We start from the raw sequence: 25,074 nt of genomic DNA, 5'->3' as shown, positions 1-25,074 counted from the left end.
GGTGCCTAGAGTTGGGGCTGTGCTCTGTTTGAGGCTGAGCCTATGTTTTATGCAAGTTAACTATAAATTTCTCACTTTATTACTCTGTTTCTTTCAAATACTATCAGGATCCATACAATGTAGAAACCTTCATAATATCATCTGGTAAGATTTAGGCTGGAAGTATCCATGGCAGTGAAAGCCAAGCTAAGCACTCAAGTCCTAAGAGTCCAGGAGGCAGTTCAGCCACCATCCTGACCATTTCAAAGAGTCATCCAGTTAACTTCACTCACATGATCTTAACCCACAACCCTGCAAGTTTCATCTTTACAATTACTTATCCAATTCCCTTTTCTCAGTTACGATGGTGTCTCCTCCTCTCAGACAGTATATCCAGCTCGTGGTAACTTGCTGCATCTTTTGTGCATGTGTGCCCCCCCCCCCCCCCCCCGTAACCATTGCCTTAACTGTGAACCCTCCGGTTATCCACCGTCCTGAGAATGAGCGGAAACCCTTTTTCAGCATCAAAACCCCTCATCATTTCAAACATCTCTCATCCGGTGCGTTTAAGTAATAGCTGCTGATAGTCAGTATGATTTTGGATGGTGTCATCAAGTGTGATGGTTGGCTGGGGAGGGCTGGAAGCAAAATAATTGTGCAAGCATAAACTGCGGATTGATGTGTCAGCTTGAGACGTTTTTTGGTTTTTAACGTGCGAGCTGGGTTTTAGAGGAGTTTGTGGGAAGTTGTGATGGCAAAGGCAGACTGAAGCCTTGGGCTTGGTTCAGCCCTTCAATTGGGTGAGGTCACTGCCAGTGATGTAATGGGCTCGCTGAGCCAATCATGGGCGGGGCAGGAAAGGGAGGGAAGATGGGCTGGAGGTAATGTAGAGAGAGAGAGGTGGCGGGGCCGGGGGTGTGTGTGGGTGGAACATCTGAGGGATTGTCACTTGCAGATAACTCATTACTGCAAAGGCAGCTTGCTTGCTCTGAAAGCTAGAGGGGTCCTCTTACAATACAGAGGGAAAGAGTCATTTTGCAGCTGACAGGGCAGGATTCTCCCAAGAGGTAAGTTCTCTGGAGGTGAAGTGAGAGAATTTGTTTGAGGCAGTGTTTGAAGTCTGCAAGCACTTGCTGCTATTTTAAACTCTCAGCTATTTGTGCTGAGGGAGTTCTCGGAGTTATTTAAGTGATGCTGCAGTGTGTTTACTCAGTGGGTTGTGCCCTTCCCCTGGAGTTGGCACACTGCGTTCTGTCACACTCTTAACTTTCACATTCACTTCTTCACGGTCCACAGGAAAAGGGTTGGTGGGGTGGGGGCAGCTGGCGGCAGTAATGCTGATGTTTGGAGTTAGAGTTGAGAGGGGGGGGGAGACCTTCCTTTTAAGACAGAGTTCCAGTTAAAACTAGAATGTGTGAGAGAGGATAGAAAACCTTCGAAATGCAAATTGCAGGGGATTGAGTGGTAATGACATGCCAGATGAATTTGAATTTTCTGTAATGATGCCAGCGTTGTGGTTGATCATGAGACAGTCAGCTAATAAGAGAAGTAACCTGTAGATTGCCAACTTCTGAGGGAATTTCTATTTTTTTTATTTCTGCCCCTGTATCCCCATAAGACCTACTCCCAAAGCTGGGGCTCTAAGTCCCCTTTAACTGTGTACTGTAAGTGGATGTGAGGCAGGTTGCTGTGCTAACTACTTTAAAAAAAAATAAAAAATATTCATTGTGGGCTTTTCATCCACACGTGTCCCTCATATGATCCTTTTAAAGGAGGACCATCTCTGTTTGGAGTAACACTGCTTTGCCTTGAATGTAATCCTCCCTGCTTCAAAACTGATGGTTGTGTCTTTAGCTCCACTAGAGTCAGAATCCCTGGAATTCCTTCCCCCAAACCCTTCAACTTCTCCATCAGACGTTCCTGTGCTGTCTTTCCGTGGGTCAACCCCTTCAAGATACCATGTGGTCTGGCCATAGGATAAGTTTTGTGAAGGGCCCATGTGATTGAACAAATTCCTACAAAAAAAGGTACACTGCTCTCTCTCCACCTCATTTTCCCCTTTCTTAAGATGCTTATCGAAACTGACCCTCTTTAGCCACCTGACCGGGTATTGCTGCTAGTTCAGTGTTAATTTTTGGTCATATTATTCTTCAGAAGGCGCTATGCAAATGAAGTTCTCGCTGTGCATTTGTAGTCATATAAATCTTGTGTCTTTTTTTTCGGCTAAGGGCTTTTAAAGTGTAGGAACAGGGAGGGCAATCCCTTTAAGTTGCCCTGTGTAGTACAGTTCCTGTAAAAGTTGCCATAGCCTGCTATCTCGATTGAGAGAAGCCACTGGTGCTGCTTTAACCTGAGGGTCTCCTCATTTCTGGTGAAGGGGAGAAGTTGAGAAGGCAGGTCTTTCTTGGTTATCTCAGCCATTGTGGGAATTGAACCAGAGCTATTAGCATCTCTCTGAATCACAGAGCAGTCACCAAACTAACTGAGCTGATTGACCTCCTATTGTTCTATAACGTGGTAAAAGGGGCTGTTATATGTGAGGACCATTACCACAGCATCTGTCAATCTGTGTCACGTTAGTGTATGAAATGCTGTCCTGTGCGGTGTTTACAGCATCTGCTGTGGAGAAGAGGCCACCCTGCTGATAATTGGACAGTGTCTATAGCCTCTGCTCCACTGCCATGCTCTGTTGAGCTTGCTGCGCTGCGATCTCCGCTCTGTCTCTCATAAATCCCTCACATGGAGTTCCCCCCCCCCCACCCAAACTGCAGCCTGCACCCAAAGGCTGGAGGAGGCCCTATCATCTCAGAAGGGTTCTGAGGGAGTGCTCAAAATATTAACTCTGCTTTCTCTCTCCACAGAAGCTGCCAGACCTGCTGAGTTTCTCCAGTAATCTGCTTTTTCATTTCCAACTGGTAGGTTCTCCTATTAGGAATGGAAAGCAGGCATCTGTATTGGCAGTAACAAGGTGCAGAGCTGGATGAACACAGCAGGCCAAGCAGGGTCTAGGCCCGAAACGTCAGCTTTCCTGCTTGGCCTGCTGTGTTCATCCAGCTCTGTGTTGTTATCTCAGATTCTCCAGCATCTGCAGTTCCTGCTATGTTTGTATTGGCGGTGACTGGTACGTGACTCCTGGTCAACATTATTGGCCCTTAACTCTTAAACCCCCAGACCCCAACAACGATTATCGTATTGAAGCTGCTACCAAGCTCTTCCCAAATAATGCTGTCATCTTCAGCGTCTCCCGGGATGGGCGGTAAATGGTGGCACAGGCAGCGGTACCACCATCAGAGATTGAGCTTATTCCTTCAAGCTAGGAGCTAGCTGGCAGAGAGACCAAGTGGGCAGAGCTGGGTGAGGCCTGCTGAGCTGAGTTTGGAGAGTGCACAGGGACCGATGGTGGGAGCTTTAACAGGGAGGGACCTGGATTACGGGAGCTGATAACTCTCAACAGTCCCAGAGAACTGAGGAGAAAACGTTCTGAGTGAAAGGCACGAGGGTGAGAGGGAAAGCAAGAAAACTATTGCAGAGGGTACAGAGGACCCTCCAGGCAGCCACTTGGCTCGTGGGGCTGGAATCGTTAAGGACCAAAAACAGATGTGGGTGTAGCTCCCCAAATGGTCAGTAGTAAGCAGAGATAGCAAGGTGTAGAGCTGGATGAACACAACAGGCCGAGCAGGGTCTAAGCCCGAAACGTCAGCTTCCCTGCTCCTCTGATGCTGCTCGGCCTGCTGTGTTCATCCAGCTCCACACTGTGTTATCTCAGAATCTCCAGCATTGGCAGTCCGCACTATCTCTGATAGTCAACGTAACCTGGGTCATAAAGATGCGACACTTTTTCAAGTTCAGCTCCTGGCTGTTTGTTTGAAGGCTGAGGGAGGGCTGTGCGTGGCAGTTTGTACTGTTGTAAACGAAGACGATTAGCGCATTTTGAGGGGTTTGCTATTCACGTTATAAAACAGGGCAACAACAACACGTTGCATTTATGCAGCACCGTGATAAATCAACACAAGCCGCTCCACAGCATAAGAGGTGGTCAGGCTTCAAGCCACATGAAGGCAGTGAAAGGTTTAGTTAGGGAGGAGAGAGACGGGGAGGTTTAGGGAGCGTATCCCAGAGTTGAGGGCTCGGCAGCTGAATGCACAGTCCCCAGTAGGTCAGCGAAGGGAAATGCTGAGGCACAAAAGGTCAGAGGTGGAAAAGTGCAGTGACCTTTGTAGGTTTATTGCACAGGATAAAATCATGGTGATTGAGGGATGTCGGGAGGTGGCAAGGCTTTTAACAGAAGTGTGAGAGTGTAGTTGGACCAGTAGTCACTCTTGGTCAGTAAGCACTGAGATAAACAGTATAATGAGGAGATAGTAGAAACTGCAGATGCTGGAGTCTTCGATAACGTAGTGTGGAGCTGGATGAACACAGCAAGCTGATGTTTCGGGTCTGGACCCTTCTTCAGAGATGATGAGGAGGTGGGCAAAGTAGTTTTGAATGAGCTCGACTGTGTGAGTACAATGTGAGCTCCTCATGAATGATGCTGTCGCTGCATCCCACTCTAATAACTAGCTGCCCATGCCTGCATTTGAGAAGGAAATCCTTCTGTTTCTGCTGGGAAGCAAACGCTAGAAGGAAGGGGTAAATCTGAGGCTGGATGAACACAGCAGGCCAAGCAGCATCTCAGGAGCACAAAAGCTGACGTTTCGGGCCTAGACCCTTCATCAGAGAGGGGGATGGGGAGAGGGAACTGGAATAAATAGGGAGAGAGGGGGAGGCGGACCGAAGATGGAGAGTAAAGAAGATAGGTGGAGAGAGTATAGGTGGGGAGGTAGGGAGGGGATAGGTCAGTCCAGGGAAGACGGACAGGTCAAGGAGGTGGGATGAGGTTAGTAGGTAGATGGGGGTGCGGCTTGGGGTGGGAGGAAGGGATGGGTGAGAGGAAGAACAGGTTAGGGAGGCAGAGACAGGTTGGACTGGTTTTGGGATGCAGTGGGTGGGGGGGGAAGAGCTGGGCTGGTTGTGTGGTGCAGTGGGGGGAGGGGACGAACTGGGCTGGTTTTGGGATGCGGTGGGGGAAGGGGAGATTTTGAAACTGGTGAAGTCCACATTGATACCATTAGGCTGCAGGGTTCCCAGGCGTAATGGTATCAATGTGGACTTCACCAGTTTCAAAATCTCCCCTTCCCCAACTGCATCCCTAAACCAGCCCAGTTCACCCCCTCCCCCCACTGCACGACACAAGCCCAGCTCTTCCCCCCCCCCCCACCCACTGCATCCCAAAACCAGTCCAACCTGTCTCTGCCTCCCTAACCTGTTCTTCCTCTCACCCATCCCTTCCTCCCACCCCAAGCCGCACCCCCATCTACCTACTAACCTCATCCCACCTCCTTGACCTGTCCGTCTTCCCTGGACTGACCTATCCCCTCCCTACCTCCCCACCTATACTCTCTCCACCTATCTTCTTTACTCTCCATCTTCGGTCTGCCTCCCCCTCTCTCCCTATTTATTCCAGTTCCCTCTCCCCATCCCCCTCTCTGATGAAGGGTCTAGGCCCGAAACGTCAGCTTTTGTGCTCCTGAGATGCTGCTTGGCCTGCTGTGTTCATCCAGCCTCAGATTTTATTATCTTGGAATTCTCCAGCATCTGCAGTTCCCATTATCTCTGCTAGACGGAAGGGGTAGCAAGTTTTCCTGTGATGTATCAACGAGGGGAATTGTCTAATGGGGATGCACATGCAGGAGAGGGTTGTTTCTCAGTGAGAGTGTAGACGCCCAGAATGCACACTGTGGATAGAGTAAGGGAAAGGTGCAAAGTATTACAGACTTCCAGGCAGTGATATCCACTCACTGAGCTCCTAATCTTAAGATTAGAATGTTAACAGAAGTACAAACAATTAGCCATCAAATTTACCATCTACTGCTCAGACTGCACCTCCAGGGGTATGACTGTTTCAGAGGCCGGAGGGGAGATTGGAACATCAGAGCAATGCAGTGTTCTATATTACTGTTGAAGAGCCAGATTGGGTACTGTCATGTCAGGGTCAGGGTGGAGGTGCTGTGTTTATTATGGACCTTGCCCCAGGTATGTGGGTGACATGCTGAAAATGATCACCTGCCTTATCGCAGGGGAGTCCTGGCCTCGGAGGTCTCGGCTGCGTCTCAGTCTTGCTTCAGAGTCCAAGTGTTGAGGGGTCCTTCCTACTGCAGAGACCTCTCTGGGCTGTCGCTCCAGTCGAGTTCTGATGCAGCACTGCACAGTTGGAGGTGCTGTCTTTTTCACTTGAGATGTCAAATGAAGCCTAGTCTTCCCTCTTCTGGTGAAGATACGAATATTCTAGGGAATTTCTCTTGGCCTCCTGATCAGCACACATCCCTGGATCATCACAAACACAGATTTACTGGTTATTATTTCATTGCTGTTCATGGGAGCTTGCTGTGGCATGAAATTGTCTGCTCCCCTTACTTCATGGCAACAGTGACTAGACTTCATAAAGGAGCTGATTAGCTATAAAGCACCTTTAGTAAATGCAACAAAAACAGAAGTTGCTGGAAAAGCTCAGCAGGTCTGGCAGCATCTGTGAAGGGAAAAAAAACAGTTAACGTTTCGGGTCCGCTGACCCTCAGAACATGCAAACCTGATTAAGTGAGGAATTAAAGGGGGGGGGGGTCTCTCTGTCACTGACACACGCCTGTGAACTGACAGCTCATGGAGTGTTGGCGCAGACAAATCGTCTTGTCCTCTTTGAGATGGCCACATGTCTGTAAGAGCAGAAGCAGGACCACGCCCCCGCTACCCCCACCATCAACGCTACCCCCACCAAGCCAGGGATCTGGATTTGTCACCTCGAGGTGGCTAGGGGGCACCGGAGGAGAGCATACAGTGAAAAGTGGGCGTGGGAGGGATGCCTATTCACTAGGACTGAGTGTGTGTTTCACAGGGACGCTCGGAACTGGGACCCTCGCCTCCCTTTTCTGCTGCTCCAATCCCTCGCGTCATACACGTCTACACGCTGTAAATGTGTAAGCACCATCTGACATGGTCACTGCGTGAAAGGAAATGTTTACTTTGGTTGGGTCAGAGCTGCTGGCGGGTGAGTAACAGAACTCTCGTGAAAGCATGTTTCTCCAGGGATTTGTTTTCTCTGGCGCCACGTCCTCCGAAAGTGCTTCAGTGGCTGTTAGAGACATCGGGACATATTGAGGTTGCGAAAGTGGTGGTGAGCACACGCGTTCTCTCTTTCACCAGTCTTAATAGGCTGGCTTTGGTATCACACTTAACTGTGACTGGTTAGTGAGTTGCTAAAAGGTTTGGGAGAGCTGCCATCACAGTAAATGCAGCTGATTGTTTGAAACCTTCAAGCTGGAAGGGACGGAGTGACACAGGGATTTCCAGTGTTGGTTTCGATCCTCCCTGGAGAGACATCAATACTCCCCTGTGTCTCTTTTCCTTCCACCACTCCGCTGCTGGTTATCCAACATTTGGCAAGCTTTAAACCCTACCGCTGATCACTGAATCTTTACCATCAAGCCCGGCCTCACAGACCTGAGAGACAGAGTTCGCTGGAGGCCCTCCCGCAGCGAGGAAAGTCTGGTCGTGTGAATTGCCAATTTAAAGACTGTTCCGAATTTGTGCTGTGGGCACGCTCTGTACTTGGCAAGTGTTTGCCATGACATGGTTGGTAGCACGCCCACCTCTGCGTCAGGGCTTGTGGATTCTGGATCCACACCAGAGAGAGTCGGGCATGTCATCTGTGCTGATGTTCCAGTGCAGTGCTGGGGTGGTGCTGTACTGTCAAGAGGTGCCGTCTCTCAGCTGACACTGTTTGAACCTCTCGGGTGGGTGCAGATGATCCCAAGGCTCTGCCTGAAGAGGGGCAGGGAGCAGTCTTGGTTTCCTGATCAATACTGATCTCTCAACCAACATAATGAAAACTGATTACCTGTGCACTTTCTTTCTGCTGCCTTTGGGATCTTGCTTTGCGCACATTCCTTTTGTCAGGTTGGGATGCTCACATTGCCGTGGAAGATGCTGCATAAATGCAAAACACTTCTGGTATCCCAACGCAGTTGTGTTTGTTTTTGGGAGAAACTGGAAAATATTTGGAAGCTCCACGGAGATCATGTTTGGGATGCAAATGACCTGTGTGTGTCTGCAACTTGTTTATTTTGGAAAAAGTGGGAAATATAAGTTTGAAATAAAAACACAGAAGGCTGAAAGTACACAACAATGCCAGAGGAGCTGTGTTTAGAGAGCAGTGTTGGGCAGAATCCCCAACTGATCTCTCAGGCAGGATATTTTTAAAAAAGGCAGGGTATATATTTTTTGAAGGACAGTCGAGTTCTTTACAGTGCTTTGTTCAGTTTTATTCATGAGGCAATATAATTAAAACAGGTTATTTCACCATTTACAAAAGTACTTAATTTCAGTGTCTCCTAAGGATGTGGAAGTCACTATATAAATACACATTCTTGGTTGCTTTTTGTGTTTTTTTTCTGTTGCTGGACTGGGAGTTGCTGCAAGGTTTGGAGAGCTGATTGCTCTGTAAATGATTCTCATTGTTTGGCTATTTCACACTTTGCAGGTCTTTGCCTCTGGGCACAACTGATTCTTCGAAGTGCTGTTCTGTCTCTCTGCTTCCTCTGAACTGTAAGATGTATTCTGCATGTTGCATGAGCTCGAATGCAGCCTGTGGCAGTCGGAATGCTGAGTTCAGCTCCGCTCTCGCTGTTTTGCATGTGCTTTGTGACACTGACAGAATGCTGCTAATCTTTGTGCTGTTTGCTGAACATTTGACTTGGTCCCCTGATTATTTTAACAGCCATCGTTTTAATTAAAAAAACCTTTAACAGACCGAGCATAGGCAGCATAACGATGAAAGCGACCGTGACTCACATTAAATCTGTCTGACTGTTAATATTTTCAGCGTTAGAGAGAGACAGGAAAGCCGACACTGTAATAAAATATCCCAAAGCACTGCTTCTGAAAAAGCATGTCATTCACCTGTCTATGAACAGCATTACAGCTGCTGTTTATGTTTAGCTGGACTGAAAACGGAGGTTAGGGAATTCTGGATTATTATCTCGTACAACCACACTCGTCACTAACCAGATCCCCGCACGCTGAGTTGTCAGCAGAGGTCAACCGTAAAGACATTACTGAAATGCAGGAAATCTGGGTTTGACATTCCCACTGCTTGCTCCTGGAATACAGTAGGGGCACATATTCCACTCCCACAGTGCTGCATTGGCGGAGGTTCTAGCTTTCAGATGAAACATGAAACCAAGGCTCTGTTTATTATCCCAGGCAGCTATGTAAGAAAAATTCACAGCGTAACGCAAAGAGCAGTGACACATCTTTAAGTCAACAATTAGTTGTTGTCTGTAGTCAACACAGCGCACGCTCATCGCGTGCTCCCGTGCGCGCACACATTCTGAATTGCATGCTCTGCACGTTCACTGTTACCCATGCACACTCACATATCCTCCCTCAGCCTCTCTCACACCCATTGCACGTGCACATTCAACAAGTGCACTCTTGTGTACTCACTATGCACACACACAGGGACTCACACATGCACGTACGCTCACGCGCACTTGCACGCTCACAAGCACTGTTGCTCGCTCGTGCTCCCTCCCTTGAGCGCGCTCCCTCCCTCCGGCCCGCGTGCGCGCACCCTCGCTCACTGTCTCTCTCCGTCTTTTGCACTCTCTCAAGTTCACACTCTTGCATGCGCACATTCTCCTGTGCACACTGTGTGTGTGTGTACACTCTCTGTCACACACACAAACTTTCTCCCACACTTTAATCAACCTGGAAATAAACAGATTGTCTTAAGAAGCAGGCGAAATGGGGTTTAGAAGGGACCAGCTCTTTGAAATGTGTAAGATTTTGAAGGGATTTTTATATTATTTGTTCTAAGGTACATGGCCTGTTAATTGAGTGGCTGATCTATCCCACCCCCTAAAGTGACAATGAGAATGCTGGGGCAAGTTTTATTCAATTCAGTTGAGCGAAGGGACCAAGCCTTTTGCGTAGAGGTAGCGGTGAAGGAACAGAGTGATCCCATGGGATGGGAGGTACCTTTGATTGACAATGATTGGGAGATGCTTAAAGTCATGGTGAGATGTGGGTCAGTTGGGAAGCATCGATTTCCATTGGCTGGCGACGAATTGAGTACATCAACTTGAAATGGTGAGCCAAACAACAGGAGATCCAATGCCAAAATAATGTGCAATGTTGACTACTCTGGAACAGTTACAGGAGCAGATCCCTAAGGGAGGTTGATAACTATGTTGAAAGGTTTGGAGCTGAGACAGCTAGCAGGGGCAGTGATGGACAGAATGGTCTCCTGGTGTGCTGTATAATTCTGCCCATTCACCAGAATATTGTTTCTGTTTCATATGAAAGGGAACAAACTGCAAGGGGAATAAAGTTAACTCTGAAGGCTAGGAATTTTATGATTGAAACATTTTTGAGCGGGCAATTTTTCTGATTTAGGTGAAGGTATTTCGTGGTATCCTATCAGTGCAATGGTGTATTGATTCGTGGGTCTTTGTTGGGATCTAGTCGTACAATGGGCCTTTATTCATTCATGAGATGTGGGAATCACTGGCCAGGCCAGCATTTATTGTCCAATCCTAATTGCCCATTTGGCAGTTAAGAGTCAGCCATATTGCTGTGGGCCTGGAATCACATGTAGGCCCAGACCAAGTGACAGAGGCTAGTGCCGTAGTGGAGCACAGGAAGAGAATATCAGCCATTCAGCACATCAATCCTGTTCCACCAGGTCTTGGATGATCTATATCTGAAATCCCTCTAGAGCCAGTGGGATGATTTCAAGAGCCCTTTGAAAGGTCAGACGGGTTCAGATGGCCTCCTGTGTTGTAATGATTCAATCTCACTTAAATCTTATGTTGTGTTTTTTTTTGTTGATCATTGGCAGATCGCTGGAGCCAGTGGGTGTAGAGAATGCCCCTGAAGGATTGAGGATTTTGTCAGAGCGAGGTTCTGAGCACAGCTGGTCTGAGCGAAATGCGCCCACCAATGAGAATCAGGCCCGGGATTGGCACGAAGGCCCAGTCAACGCCATGCTGAGCAGACACCAGGACCAGGGAGTGGATGGGGACCAACTCGAATGGACACCCGCGTCTGATGGTCCACCGAGCCTGGGGTTGAGTCAGTCCTGCGCCGCGGGTGGGAACCCGTTCTGGTCTGGGGACACACGGGCATCGCCCAGCAGGAAGAAAGGGATGCCCCAAACGGGCAAGTATGCCTGGCAGCAGGAATTGCCACACCTCGGGGAGGCTGCTGCACTGGAGGCCACCCAGCTGCTGCCTGACCTGCCCCAGGTGGGCACAAGCGAAGCACCAGCTGCTATCACCGATTGGCTGCCAAGCTGTCCCATTGGCACTGAGCCCTGGCAGCCTCCACCCAGTGGATCTTCTGGGTCTGCCCATGCCCAGGCTGAGAAAGCGGAGCTGAGAGAGGGCACTGGAGAGAGCTGGGCCTTACCCTCCTTCCCATTGGATTCTGCTCGTCCTCCTTCTCCACAGTTTGCCCCTCAGAGACTCACCGACAAACCGCCCCCCACCGTGGAAGGTGACAGGCTGCCCAGGTAATTACTCAGGAACTCATGGTTTCAAAAGAACCCATCCTTCCTTTACCCCCTCCACCCTCACGCTGCAGGAGTTTCAGCACATATTGGCCATCCCTAAATTGTCCTGCACAGGGCAGTGTCATCTTAAACCTGCTGCAGTTCTCCATGGGGTCAGTAGACCCACGAATGCCATGAGTGGGGGAGCTCCAGGATTCTGACCCAGTAACAGCGAAGGGAGGGGGCGGTGTATTTCCAAGTTGGAACGGTGAGTGTCTGAGAGGGGATCTTGCAGGTGGTGGTGCTCCCATATATCTGTTGCCCTTATCCTTCATAGGTTTGGAAGGTGCTGCCTGAGGAGCTGTGCTGCGCATCTTGTAGATGATGTTGCTGCGGAGTGCTGAGCGGTGGAGGGTGTGAATGTTTGAGATGGTGGATGGGGGGTCCCAGTTAAACAGGCTGAACATGTTTTATACGAGTTCGTTCCATCTGTCATTGATACTCAAGGTGAAGACTCTCAGTGTGAAACGCTGCTACAGTACAGTGTCATAAAAATATAACAGAATAAACAATGAAGCAATCTAAACTTTCCCTCCTTTAAAGAAGGCCGAATGCTAGGGAAGACAGACTGGGATGATGGGAGGACGCTCAGAGTGAGTGAGAAAATGAGTAGGACTCTGACCTGCGCTGAAGGTTGATGTCAAGCTGGTGGGACAGTGTGTGGAGGAAGACCCATCTAGTTGTTGGCTCTGAAAGTGGGAAAGGAATCAAATGGGGCAGTTAGAAAGTTCATTGACCACCTCAGCAATGACGCAGAGAAGGTGGGAGAGATTGTGGTGGGGAGGGAGAGTGAGTGAGTCTGGCTACAGTGGGTGAAAGGTAGGCCTGCAGTCACAGTGGGTCAGCACCACCCCCCCCCCCCCCCCCAACATGTGGGGACAATGTCCAAGCCTCAGGGGATAGCAAGACCTGCTGCTACTGGAGTCAAGAGATACCACAGTATGTGGAGCTGGAGGAACACAGCAGGTCAAGCAGCGTCAGAGGAGCAGGAAGGCTGACGTTTCGGGTTTATACCCTTCATCAGGACTCGAGCCTCAAGCTTTAGGGAGGATTAGCAAGCGCTGAAGGCCAAGGGAGATTTAACCGAAAGGAGTGAGCCAAGCTTTCCGAAGGTGGCTCTAACAATGGAGGGTGAGTTAGCTGGGGCCCTCCGGCTGGTTTCGTGGAGAGATTTCAGAAGCCGGGATTGCTCCCGAAGCAAGAGCTGGTTAAGGAACAGTTTAACAGAGCTTTTCAAAATCCTGAGGGGCGTAAACAGAATACTTGGAGGAAGCCTCAGTAAGCAAAGGAGACAGCTGATGAGTATTGGGAAAAGAACGAGAGGCAATGTGGGCAGTCAGGTCAGAAAGGGACTGGTCAGACCAAGAACATTGTTACATGAAGAAAAATGAGTGAAAATGATCAAACCAGTAGGAATGCCCACATTTAATTCTGTTCTCCGCAAACGAACAGGGAAGTTTCTTCCTATCAAACGGGGATTTTTATGTGAGCTCTCTCCTTCTGTATTGCTGAAGTTAACAATTACCTGAGGCATGCAGCTCAAATTTGATTCCCTGGTTAGTCAGCTGGTCTCAGGGAAGCGTCCGGTGCCCTGAGTGCCCTGGGGTTGGGGAGTGCGAGCTATCAGTTCCCCTCATGGCTGTTAAACAGCGACTTCTGCTGGCAAGCTCATGTCTGTGCATGTTGGGGTGCAGACCAGAATGAACTGCAATGCGTTGTCAAATAGTCGACACTCTTTATCCGTGCTCTGCACCTGGAGTATCACAGCTTCTTTCGTTTTATTGCCCATCCCCGACTGCCCTTGAATTGAATGGTTTGTTAAGCCACATCAGAAGGGTGTTTGGAGTCAACCACATTGCTGTGGATCTGGAGTGGAGTAGGCCAGCCAATGACAGGAGCTTCTGGGGACATTAATAAACTAGAAACGTTTGTTTATGGCAGTTTTAGCCATTAATTCTGAAACTTAATTAATAACGTTGAAATTCTAGCGGCTGCAATGGTCCTTGAAGCTGTTTTCCCAGAGCATTTCTCCCTCTCTGTCTTTGGATTCCCAGTTCAATGGTAGTGCTACTCAGCCACCTTTTTTCCCCGAAATGGAAAGTGAGGAAACTTTTAAAAATGTCTGATTAGGCATCTGCTGCAAGTATTGTGCTGATCTTTGGCCACTGTGTTTCAGAAGGGTGTTGGGGCTTTAAGAGCTATAGAGGCAATTTACTTGACTGGTACCAGTTACATCAGTTCAGTGTAGAGAGGCAGAGTGTGTTCCCCTTAGAGCAGAGTCAGTTGTGGGAGATTTGATAATTGATAAAAGTGCTGAAAGATATGAAACAGTTAGAGTCGACAAGGAGAAACAGTTTTATGCATCCGAGTGGCCAGTAATCAGAGGGCACCATTTTAAAGCCATTGAAAAAAGAAGCAGATGGGTTGGGGAAAGGTCTGTTCACGCGGCAAGGAAGTTTCCTGACTCTGTATCCCCGTCCCTCTGATGTGGTCCTGTCACCGAAGGAGAGCCTTATACTGTAACAATGTGCGTTTGTGCGGTAAAACCCCACAAGAGGTACCTCTCAAGGGAATATTGACAAACATAAAACCAACCCTGAGTCATCAATGAGATGTTGGTGGCAGGCAATCAGAGCTTGGCCAGTGAGGGTGACTTTCATATCGGAATACCAAACCCACCAGAGCGGCTGTTGTGCTGAGGATGAACAGATGTGCATTTGCATAGCACCCTTCACATCCTCAGGATACCCCAAAGCCCCGCCAATGACGTAGTTTTAAGGTGCCACCACCGCAGTACAAACCCAATTTGCGCACAAACACCTGGATGTGAGTGATGAGATTTTTAATACTCTTACATGGGGTGAGGGCATCACTGGCTAGGCCAGCATTTATCGCCCATCCCTAATTGCCCAGAGGGTTAAGAGTCAACCACGTTGTTGTGGGTCTGGAGTCACATGTAGCCCAGACCAACTAAAGTTGGCAGATTTCCTTCCCGTGAAGGATGTCAGTGAACCAGATTTTTTTTTAACGACAGCCCTCAGTGGTTACTCGATCACCATTAGCCTAGTTTTAAATTCCTGATGTTTTTCCCTTAATTCAAATATCACCATCTGGCACGATGGGATGTGAAACCACATCCCCACAGCAAAAGCAATCTGGGGTCGAGCTGACTAGAACAGTGACATCACTACCTTTCCCTTACTCAGAGAGGTAAAATTTGGTCAAGGGATGGGCACAGGGACTGCGGGGCAACTCCAGGTTCATCTTATCTTCGCCACAGGATATTTAACATTCGCTTAGGATCACAACTTGGACGGTGTGACCCACAGCTGCGCTGTTGTCTGAGGATTCCTCACAGCAGAATGATTTAATTCTCTCTGTCTCCGCATCGTCCTGAGTTTCAGCTCCCGGCTGAGATCTCCTCAGAAGGGGTTGATGGGTGTGTAAAGACTGTGAGAGAAATGAAAAATCGATTAAATTTTTTTAAAAAATTGGCACCAAAAGCACAGCAAGATCCCACCACGCGCTGCCTTTCGGAATCTGACACCACACCCCCCCCTCCCCACAGCAGCACAACAAATCCCACCGCTCACTGCCGTCCACCATCTGACAATGCCCTCCCCTCAGCACAGCAAGATCCCACTGCTGGTTGAATTTTCCACAGCCCGACACTGTATCCCCAGTGCAGCATGCTGTCTGGAACAAGATGTAAAATGTTAAAGTTTGCAGATGATTACCAAGGTGGGTGGGAGGGTGACTGTGATGAGGATGCAGAGACCCTTCAGCATCATCTGGACAGGTTGGGTGAGCGGGAAACTCATTGGCAGATGCAGTGTAATTTGGATAAATGTGAGGCTGTTCACCTGAATGGCTGTAAACTGGGGGAGGGGAGTGTGTGCAGCAGGACCTCGCCTGCTGTGTTCCTCCAGCTCCACACTGTGTTATCTCTGATTCCAGCATCGGCCGTTCTTACTCTCCCTTCTTTTTATTCCATATCCTTCCCATAAATATCCTTTCAGGTGGACTGTGCTGAGCTATCTTTTGTTATGCATTCATTCTTGCAAATGGCCATTCAGTGCATCACACCTGTCTCCAGATGACTGTCTTATCAGTCATTCTGGTCAGTCAATGCAAAAGATGAGCAGTTAATCACAGTGAGGGAAGTGATGTGTGTGACTATCTTGAGGACCCCATTCAGCTTGTGTGTTAATGTACACGATTGCAGAGTCAGGGTGAGTTGCTGAAGCAAACTGGGCAGTCACCCTTAGCTAAGGATCTGTAACTCCTTCTCTCGGCACTGACGAATCGTGTAGGCTGCTGTTTCCTTCCTTGCTGACAGCGAGGGGTTTGTTTTCTCTCTCCGTGTGACAGGATCGAGAAGGTGACGGAGAACAACACAACGGTGAAGATGGTGCCGATTAAGATCGTCCGTTCGGAAAGCCAGACAGAGAAGGAGAGCCGGCACAACCGGCTGAACAAGGGGGAGCACGCGAGCTGTGGCCTGAAGGAGCAGCGAGAAGCCGTTGGCAGCTGCGAGCATTCCTCGGTGTTCAGCACCTATAGCAGGGAGGAGCTGGAACCGCTCCGGGATAGCACTTCTCCCGACACTGCCCAGTCTGAACCAGCAGCAAGCAACTCCTGGGAAAGCGAGCCACTCTCTCCGGTGCCCAGCTACGGGAAGATTAAGGAGAAGAGCATCGAAGATATCAAGTCCGAGGAGTTGGCGAGGGAGATTGTTGGCAAGGACCGAACACTGGCTGATATTTTGTACCCGAACACTAAGCTAAAGACCACCATGGATTTGATGGAAGGTATCTTCCCCAAAGACGAGACTGTCCTACAGGAAGCTCAGCAACGCAGGAAGCTGCTTCCAGCTCGACCTTACTCGCCGAAGCCTCCAGAGGACAGGTAAAAGGTCATTGTGGGGAATTCACATGGAGGTGGCTGTTGAGGGTTCCCAGCTCACTGGAACTTAGTGACACTGTAGCTGTAGTTGTAGAGTCAGATAGCAGGGAAACGGACCCTTCGGTCCAACTTGTCCATGCTGACCAAGTATCCCAATCTGACCTAGTCCCATTTGCCAGCATTTGGCCCATATCCCTCTAAACCCTTCCTATTCATGTACCCCTCCAGATGCTTTGTCAATGTTGTAATTGTACCTGAGATAGTAGGAACTGCAGATGCTGGAGAATCTGAGATGACAAGGTGCAGAGCTGGACAAGCACAGCAGGCCAAGCTACATCAGAGGAGCAGGAAAGCTGACGTTTCGGGCCTCGACCCTTCTCTGAAGAAGGGTCTAGGCCCGAAACATTAGCTTTCCTGCTCCTCTGATGCTGCTTGACCTGCTGTGTTCATCCAGCTTTGCACCTTGTTATCTCTTGTAATTGTACCTGCCTGCTAAACTAGTGATACTATGGGGAAGCATATAAAGCCTTAGGCAGAGGTGGAGCGTGGTCTTAGTTAAACAGAATGTGTTCATTACAGATTATATTAGAATTTACTACATTACATTACATCTAAGATACATGATGGCTTCTTGAGTCCTGAGGGTTTACTTAGTAGCAAGTTCACACTACACCTGCTAAAACAAACTTACTGCTAACAAACATAGAGCTAGCGGCAGAACTTAAGGCTGGTTACACCTTCTGAGGAGCAGTCCTTTATTTCCTTTTCCGTTCTGATTGTTTGGGCCCTGGGTATTGCTGACGAGGCTGGTTGGATTGGTTAATAATGGTCGTGGTTGATGGGCTACCTTCCCGAGCTGTTGGCTCGCCGAGAGGAGACGCTTTTTCTCCCTGTAACTGTCGCTGCTGTGGTGTTTGCAAAAGGTGTAGGACAATGAGAGACTGAACTCCGCCCCCCCACCCAACCCCCACAGGCCCTTCAGTCACTTGGTTGATCCATGTTTCCCAGCGACTACAGCAACCCAGCGAATGTTTGCCCATGGAAAGACAGTCAAGTTGACCTGTGTAACTCCACAACAGCTGTAGAGCAACAGGCCAGCACGGGATCCTGGTGGGAGGGATCATCTCTGTTGATGGCACATGAACAAAGGTTGTTTGTGTCTCTTAACTGTCTCGTAAAGCAGCGCTTATGACAGGCTGTGTGTTTCGGCAGGGAAGAGGAGATAATGACCATAGGGGTCTCCCTAACCACAAGCTCAACCTACTACAGTACATCCGCACCTAAAGCTGAGCTGCTCAATAAGATGAAGGACATGCAACAGCAGATAGAAGAGGAGGAGGACTCGGAAGATGAGCTGAACCATGACCTCACAGAAAAGAAGGTAATTCACCCCGCTATTTATTTGGCTCGTCTTCATTTAGTCTGGGGGCTGGGTGGTGCGGAGCTGTTGGAGCGGACAAGGGATTAGAAAGAGCCGTTGCTGATATACCCATCGCCCTCGGGTTACAGAGGGAGGAGAGGTCAGTGAGGTGAGGGTTACCAAGAGAGGGCATGGATAAAGGTAGTGTGTGGCTCACCAAGGCAGAGCCAACAATGGTAGGCACAGGACAGTGATGTTGGTGATCTGGTTCCAGTGCAGACCCTGTGTTTGTTTATTTCTTTAGTGCAGGCATACTCCCAGAGCTGAGCAATTATCTTGTCAGTGCTTAGAAAAAGGTTAGCCAGGCCTGGCTGCAGGTTATTCAGCAAGCTCCTCGACACAGTGAGTGAGACATTGCCTGAATTGCCCCATGTCTGGGAGGTGACGTTCGCATCAGAATGGAACTTTTACACAGCAGAATCATCTCTACCACTGCTCTTAAAAAGCTTTTTTGTTTCTCCCTTCAGATCCACTGTTAATGTAGAACTTAAAGCACAGTACAGGCCCTTCGGCCCTCGATGTTGTGCCGACCTGTCATACCAATCTGAAGCCCATTTTGTTTTCAAAGTCATCTTATTTACATAGAATCTACAAGCCCTGAAAACCCCTTTCAGCTCAACTAGTCTGTTGGTCTGCTCACACACCACACTGTCTCTCAGTGCACCCTATCAACATGCCTATCTAAAAACCAAAAGAACTGCGGATGCTGTAAATCAGGAACAAAAACAAAGTTGCTGGAAAAGCTCAGTAGGTCTGGCAGCATCTGTGGAGGAGAAAACAGAGTTAACGTTTCGTTTCCAGTGACCCTTCCTCAGAACATATCTCTCTCTTTCTTTCTCCATCAGGCACTTAGCTCATTCACCCTTAAATACATACCTACTTTTGGCCTCAAATACTGTGTCAGGTATCCAGCTCCCCAATTCTGCAACACCCCAGCTTATGGTCTAAAAATAAGAGCACTGAAACCAGACTTTTGCACCACTGATGTCATTGTTGTGGATTCAGAAGCACAGCTTTAGCCACGTACTCATTTTGTCATCGAAAACACAATCAGATAAATGTCTCCTTTTATTAACAAACACCTACAACCATACGGTAACCGCAGTGACACTATACAGGCACGCACACTGATTTAAAAAGCACTGTCAAATCTCTGGTTCTCATTTCAACCTTGCACCAAAAACTCCATGTTTACACGCACACACTCTGCAAATATGAATATTGAGATCATAAAACCCAATGACTCACAGTTATCCATTACTTGTTTAGTAATTTGCTTAATCCAGACTTCCAGTGACCCACGTATGGCCTGTGCTTAATGCACTGAGGTAGAAATGGCTACAAATCAGCATCTCCCCAGGACTGAAATGCCTAAACTTGTAAGCTAAAAAGTCGCTTAATTTTTTCATAATTATGAGTATTAAAACTAGACTGCAGGGAGAGCTCAGGCTGTGTTTTCTGTATAAGAGATAACAAGGTGTTGAGCTGGATGAACACAGCAGGCCAAGCAGCATCAGAGGAGCAGGGAAGCTGATGTTTCAGGCCTAGACCCTCCTTCAGAAAATCCAGAGGGAGGAGGGTAACCTCTTTGGCGAAGGCATCCTTAGAAGATGCTTCACAGTGGGGTTAAAATTGTTTCAGAGGTAGTGGGAACTGCAGATGCTAGAGAATCTGACATAACAAGGTGTGGAGCTGGATGAACACAGCAGGCCAAGCAGCATCTTAGGAGCAGGAACGCTGATGTTTTGGGCTTAGACCCTTCTTCAGAAAATGTATGTATGGTTCTTTATCGATCTTTCTACTCCCAAGTCACGTTTACCAAAAGTAAGAACTACTGCATGATAGGCTGCAAACGTAGCCACTTTGTTCCTCATTCGTGCCCGGTTTCACTTCCGGGCTACGTTTGCTCATATTTCTGGGTTACCAATTTTATTACTTTAACAAGGATTCACAGCAGAAAAATCTGGAACAGCAAGGGATCCCAGTTGAAGTTAAACCACGCGAGATTGTGGGAAGATTCGGGCTTGAGGTGTGGAATTGCGATCATCTCGGGAGGTGTTTTGTTTTTTTTAGACGTCGGTCGTTTAAACGAGGTCTGGTTTTGTTCCCCACAGCAAGAGCTGATCGACAGCATAAGCAAGAAGCTGCAAGTGCTGCGTGAGGCCCGGGAGAGCCTGCAAGACGATGTCCAGGCCAACAATCTCCTTGGCAATGAGGTGGAGGCCATTGTCAAGCAAGTCTGCAAACCCAATGAGTTTGAGAAGTTCCGAATGTTCATCGGTGACCTGGACAAAGTGGTCAACCTGCTGCTGTCGCTGTCCGGACGGTTGGCCAGGGTAGAGAACGCCCTCAACACCTTGGACAAGGATGCCTCTCCAGATGAGCGGGTATGTGACTCTGGGACTCGCTGCCCTGGTTTAAAGCTGGTAGGAGGACAAGTGAAATCACCAGCATTATTATACAGCCTATCGATTCCACTACTGCAGTAGAATTCCAGGGCTGGGCTAATAACTCAGCGAACCATAAGATCATAAGAAATACAAATGGGAGTTGACCCGTAACCCTGCTCTGCCATTCAATAGGATCGAGGCCAATCCGACATTCCTCATACCCACTTTCCTGCATTTTACTGCATAGTTCACCTACTGATCAAGAATCCGCCTCAGCCTTAAATATGTGAAAGGATCCTGCTCTAGCACAGAGTTCCAAAGACACTCAGCCCTCTGGGAGAAGAAATTCGTCCTCATCTCAGTCTTAAATTGGCCCCCCCACCTTAATTCTGAGACTATGCCCTCTGGTCCTAGACTTTCCCCATGAGAGGAAACATCCACTGTCAAACCCCCCCGCTAAGAATCCTATATGTTTCAATGAGGTCACCTCTCATTCTTCTAAACTCCAGTGAGTACAAGTTCAAATTGTTTAGCCTTCGCTTGTAAGGCAGTCCCTGTGCCAGGGAACATCTGTGTGAACCCTCTCTGAACTGCATCCAATAAAGCTTATTTATCTTTCCTTAAATAACAGGATTAAAACTGTTCACAAACTAGTACAATCACAATAAGCCTTCCCTCCCCTTTTACACCAACCTTCTGGAAATAAGGGCCAACATTCCATGACCCTTCCTGATTACCTGCTGCAACCTTGTACTAGCTTCCTGTGTTTCATGCACAAGATCCCCCCCCACCCCCACAAGTCCCTTCGCGATGCAGCTTTCTGCAGTTTTCCTCCATTTAAATAACGCTGTTCTTTCGTTCTCCCTTCCAAAATGAAGAAGTTCACATCTTCCCACACTATCCTTCAAAGTGAATGCTATACTGATGCGACCAGCTGAGTAAATTCCTGTCCTAAAGTGTCCGTGAGGGTACTTGAACCCAGTTGACAGACTTTGCAAACATACAGTTAGTATCAGTAACAAAAAAAAATCACCAAGCTGTCAGAATTGTCCAGAAAGGTCAACTGATTCACTTTCGGGAGGAGAGCTACCACCCATGCCCAGTCTGACTAGGATGTGGCTCCAGCCTTAAACCAAATGCGGTTGATTCCGAAGTCCCCGCTGAGCTAACCTTTTGGCTTGTTCCAAAACACTACCAGCAGTTAAAGGAGAGTGCCCACACCGCCTTGGAGCAACATGGGAGAGACAGTGAAGATCAATTATCCCAGTCAGACCATCTTAGTTTAATCACTGACATAATAATTTGCAGGTGTACAGCCATAGAGATGTACAGCATGTAAACACACACTTCGGTCCAACCCGTCCATGCTGACTAGATGTCCTAAATTAATCGAGTCCCATTTGCCAGCATTTGGCCCATATCCCTCTTAAACCCTTCCTATTCATATACCCATCCAGATGCCTTTTCAATGTTGTAATCGTACCAGCCCCCTGCACTTGCTTTGGCAGCTCATTCCATCCATGCAACACCAAGTCGCTACCAGAACTCAGCGAACACTGCCGAAACTCAGCAGGTCTGGCAGAATCTCTGGCAAGAGAAACAGAGTTTCATGTTTCTCGTCCAGTGACCCTTCTTCAGAACCCTCTTTTTCATTGCTCTAAATAAGAAGCATACTGGACTCAAACTTTGTTTCTCTCTCTGTCTCTGCACAGTACTGCCAGACCAGATGAGTTTCTCCAGCGTTCTGTGTTGGTTTCAGATTTCCAGCCTCTGCACTTTGCAGTAGTGATTGCTGAATATGATGATTTCCACTGTTTACAGAAATATTCATTAATATTAAATACTAACTCATTATTTCGGGGACTTAGCCACGTATTGTATTGCAGACATCTAGAGCATGTCACCCTGACAGTGGGAATAATGTTATTTTAGGGGTGCCAGCTGAAGATAATTTTAGGATTACAGATGTCAAAAATTGAAACATATTTAGATTCCTTGTTCTGGAGTTTTTGTGTATCCACTGATCAATGTTAGGCATAGAATTAGGGATATGAAAGAAATTGCATTTATACAGCACCTTTCACAATAAGATGATGTTACAGAGCATTTTAAAACCACAAACTATTTTTCAAGCCATGGCTATACCTGGTACTGCAGCAGCTCAATTGCACATAGCAGGATCCCACAAACATCAGTGAAGTGATCACCAGATCAACTGTGTCGGTTAAAATCATAGAGTCCCTACAGTGTGGAAACAGGCCCTTTGGCCCAACAAGTCCACACCGTCCCTCGGAGTACCCCGCCCAGACCCATCCCCCTATAGCCCACACCCCCCTGAACACTACGGGCCATTTAGCATGGCCGATCCACCCAGCCTGCACATCTTTGGACTGTGGGAGGAAACCAGAGCACCTGGAGGAAACCCACGCAGACACGGGGAGAATGTGCAAACTCCACACAGACAGTTGCCCGAGGCTGGAATCGAACCGGGGTCCCTGACGCTGTGAAGGGGCAGTGCTATCCACTGAGCCACCGTGTTGCCCAATTGAAGAATAGATATTGGCCAGACAACCAGGATGATCTCTCCTGCCCTTCAAGCTAGTGTCGTGGAATCTTTTACTTTTACCTGGGAAGGGAAACCAGGTTTCAGGTTAACATTTCATTCAAAGGGCATGCACCTGACAGTGCAGAACTCCCAGAGTGACAGCTTGGATACTACCCACATGTGGCTCAGATGTGACGCTTTAACTCAAAACAATTCTGGCTCAGATATGAGTGTGCTACCCACTGAAACAAAAATAGCACCGAAAATCCAAGGCTGTCCCGAACTCTTGAGTTGGCCGTGTACAACGCCCAAAGTGCGGGTCACCTCCACAGATCAGGAATATCTCCACTCCAGGGAGAACAAGCAGCCCCAGACCCTCCATCAGAACAGCGTCCAATGATTGCTGCCAGCAAACCCACTGTGTGCGTGGGGGACTCCAGAAATGCCTTTTCCAGTTGAGGACATGCTGAGCTGATCTGAGAGAGTGTGGATCACCCATCAGTCAGAAACCTCAACCCAACAAACAACGCCCCAACTCTCTGGAGAGTAGAGAATAGCAGGGAGTCAGTATTGAAACAAGAATGAGTGGACTTGCCTCACTTTGTGCAGAAGTGATCAGGATGATAATCTAGTGTACACTCTGTAGTAAGTGACTACAGAGAAGTGTGGCCTTCAACTAAACCTTCTCCCCCATTCTGTGAATTGTTGCGATCATTTGAAATTTGGCATTCTTGGTTATATCCTGGTAAATGCAAATGAAAAAGATTTGGCAATCTTGTCTCTCTTCAGCAATCCGCAAGTGATTTTTTTTTTGTTTTCTTTTTTGCAGAAGACCCTCACTCAGAAACAAAGGCTCCTCACAAGACAGCATGAAGATGCAAAGGAGCTGAAGGAGAACTTGGACAGGAGGGAGGGGGTAGTGTTTGACATTCTCTCCAGTTACCTGACAGACGAGGTCCTCCAGGACTACGAGCACTTTGTGAAGATGAAATCGGCCCTTATTATTGAACAAAGGGAGCTGGAGGACAAGATCAAACTGGGGGAGGAGCAGCTCAAGTGTTTGCTGGAGAGCCTGCCTGCCGATGGCCACCAAAGTAGAAACCCATATCCTAGACACTGAGTTACCATCAGTGTGTGCTCCCCTCTTTCTGTCCGTGTGTGTGTGTGTGTGGTATAGCTGGATCTGTCCACTGGGGGAGCTCAGCAAGGGAGGAATGACTTGACACCATGTTTCTGAGCATCAGTTTTCTATGCAGAACCGAGTTCTGTCATATTGGACCTATAATATTTTTTAAACTTCTGGATATGTAGTCACACATCTAACATTTTGTTTGCTACCACAACACCCACTTCCCGCCTCCCAAAACCGTCCCCTGCCAATTTGTCCTGTTTTTATCTGAGAAGCATGAAAGCGAAAAAGAACGGCTTCCTCACTGATTTTGAGCAAGGTTCAGATACTTATGTTCTCATTTGGTTTTATTTCCTTTTGGATAAGTATGACACATTCATAAAATGATGTGATAACTGGATATTTTTTTCTTTAAAAAAAGAATGTGCATTAAATTAATTTATTGTAGCATTTATTAAAGTAAATAGGTGATTACAGAAGCCAACAGTGTTTCTTTGGAGTCAATGTTGAATACGTCAATCTTTTATTTCCTGGTTTACAGATCTTTGCACTCAGACTGAGTATCATGACATGTCTCTTAAGCTTTTTGCTTCAGTAAACTATCTTTTACCACAACCAGCAGGGCCTGTGTTTGGCCTTCAAATGTGCACTTTTAAAAACTTGAAGATGAGAAGACGGGTCAGCTTTTGGAAAGAAACAGCCCAGTTGTGTGCCTCAAAACGGTTCTACTTTCATCTTACAGTAGGCTTCAGTCGTGTCAAGACTGTCAAGGAGTGAAAGGATGTTTTGAACTAACTATGTGTGGTCAAAATAATCAGGCAGACACTTAAGGTTCTGTCAACAACTAAACGTTGACATTTGCATCAACATACGCTGCCAGGTATTCTGAAATGTATTCTAGAAAATTGCAGGTTGTGGCTCTACAGCTTTGTAAAACTAAAATAGCCGAATTTATGGTGCTGCTTTGCATTAATTGTGCTGCACTGCCGGAAGTCCAACATTACTGTTTGTAATGTACAACACACAGAATTAGGAGCTCACCAGTAAGTGTAGGTATTTGGA

General features: G+C 47.8%; 1 protein-coding gene across 8 annotated transcripts in view; it reads left to right on the top strand.

Annotated features, from left to right (window-relative positions):
- Nucleotides 1-24,491, top strand: part of shroom2a (shroom family member 2a) — a 191,374-nt gene extending 166,883 nt beyond the window's left edge. For 7 of the 8 annotated variants that reach the window (XM_048540705.2, XM_059650419.1, XM_048540706.2 and 4 more), the window contains 5 exons: nt 10,913-11,584; nt 15,995-16,531; nt 17,741-17,909; nt 20,063-20,335; nt 23,713-24,491. In XM_048540705.2, the coding sequence (XP_048396662.1) occupies nt 10,913-11,584; nt 15,995-16,531; nt 17,741-17,909; nt 20,063-20,335; nt 23,713-24,003 (1,942 nt within the window). In that variant the 3' untranslated portion in view covers nt 24,004-24,491. Of the gene's footprint in view, nt 1-936; nt 1,047-10,912; nt 11,585-15,994; nt 16,532-17,740; nt 17,910-20,062; nt 20,336-23,712 lie in introns of those variants that run through there. The other variant, XM_048540711.2, reaches the window with a different exon arrangement.
- Nucleotides 24,492-25,074: the final 583 nt, after the last annotated feature.

The sequence above is a fragment of the Stegostoma tigrinum genome, chromosome 12, assembly GCF_030684315.1.
Source record: "Stegostoma tigrinum isolate sSteTig4 chromosome 12, sSteTig4.hap1, whole genome shotgun sequence".
Classification (NCBI taxonomy): Eukaryota; Metazoa; Chordata; class Chondrichthyes; order Orectolobiformes; family Stegostomatidae; genus Stegostoma; species Stegostoma tigrinum.
Note: the sequence above shows the minus strand (reverse complement) of the source record. Positions and strands in the feature narration are given on the sequence as shown.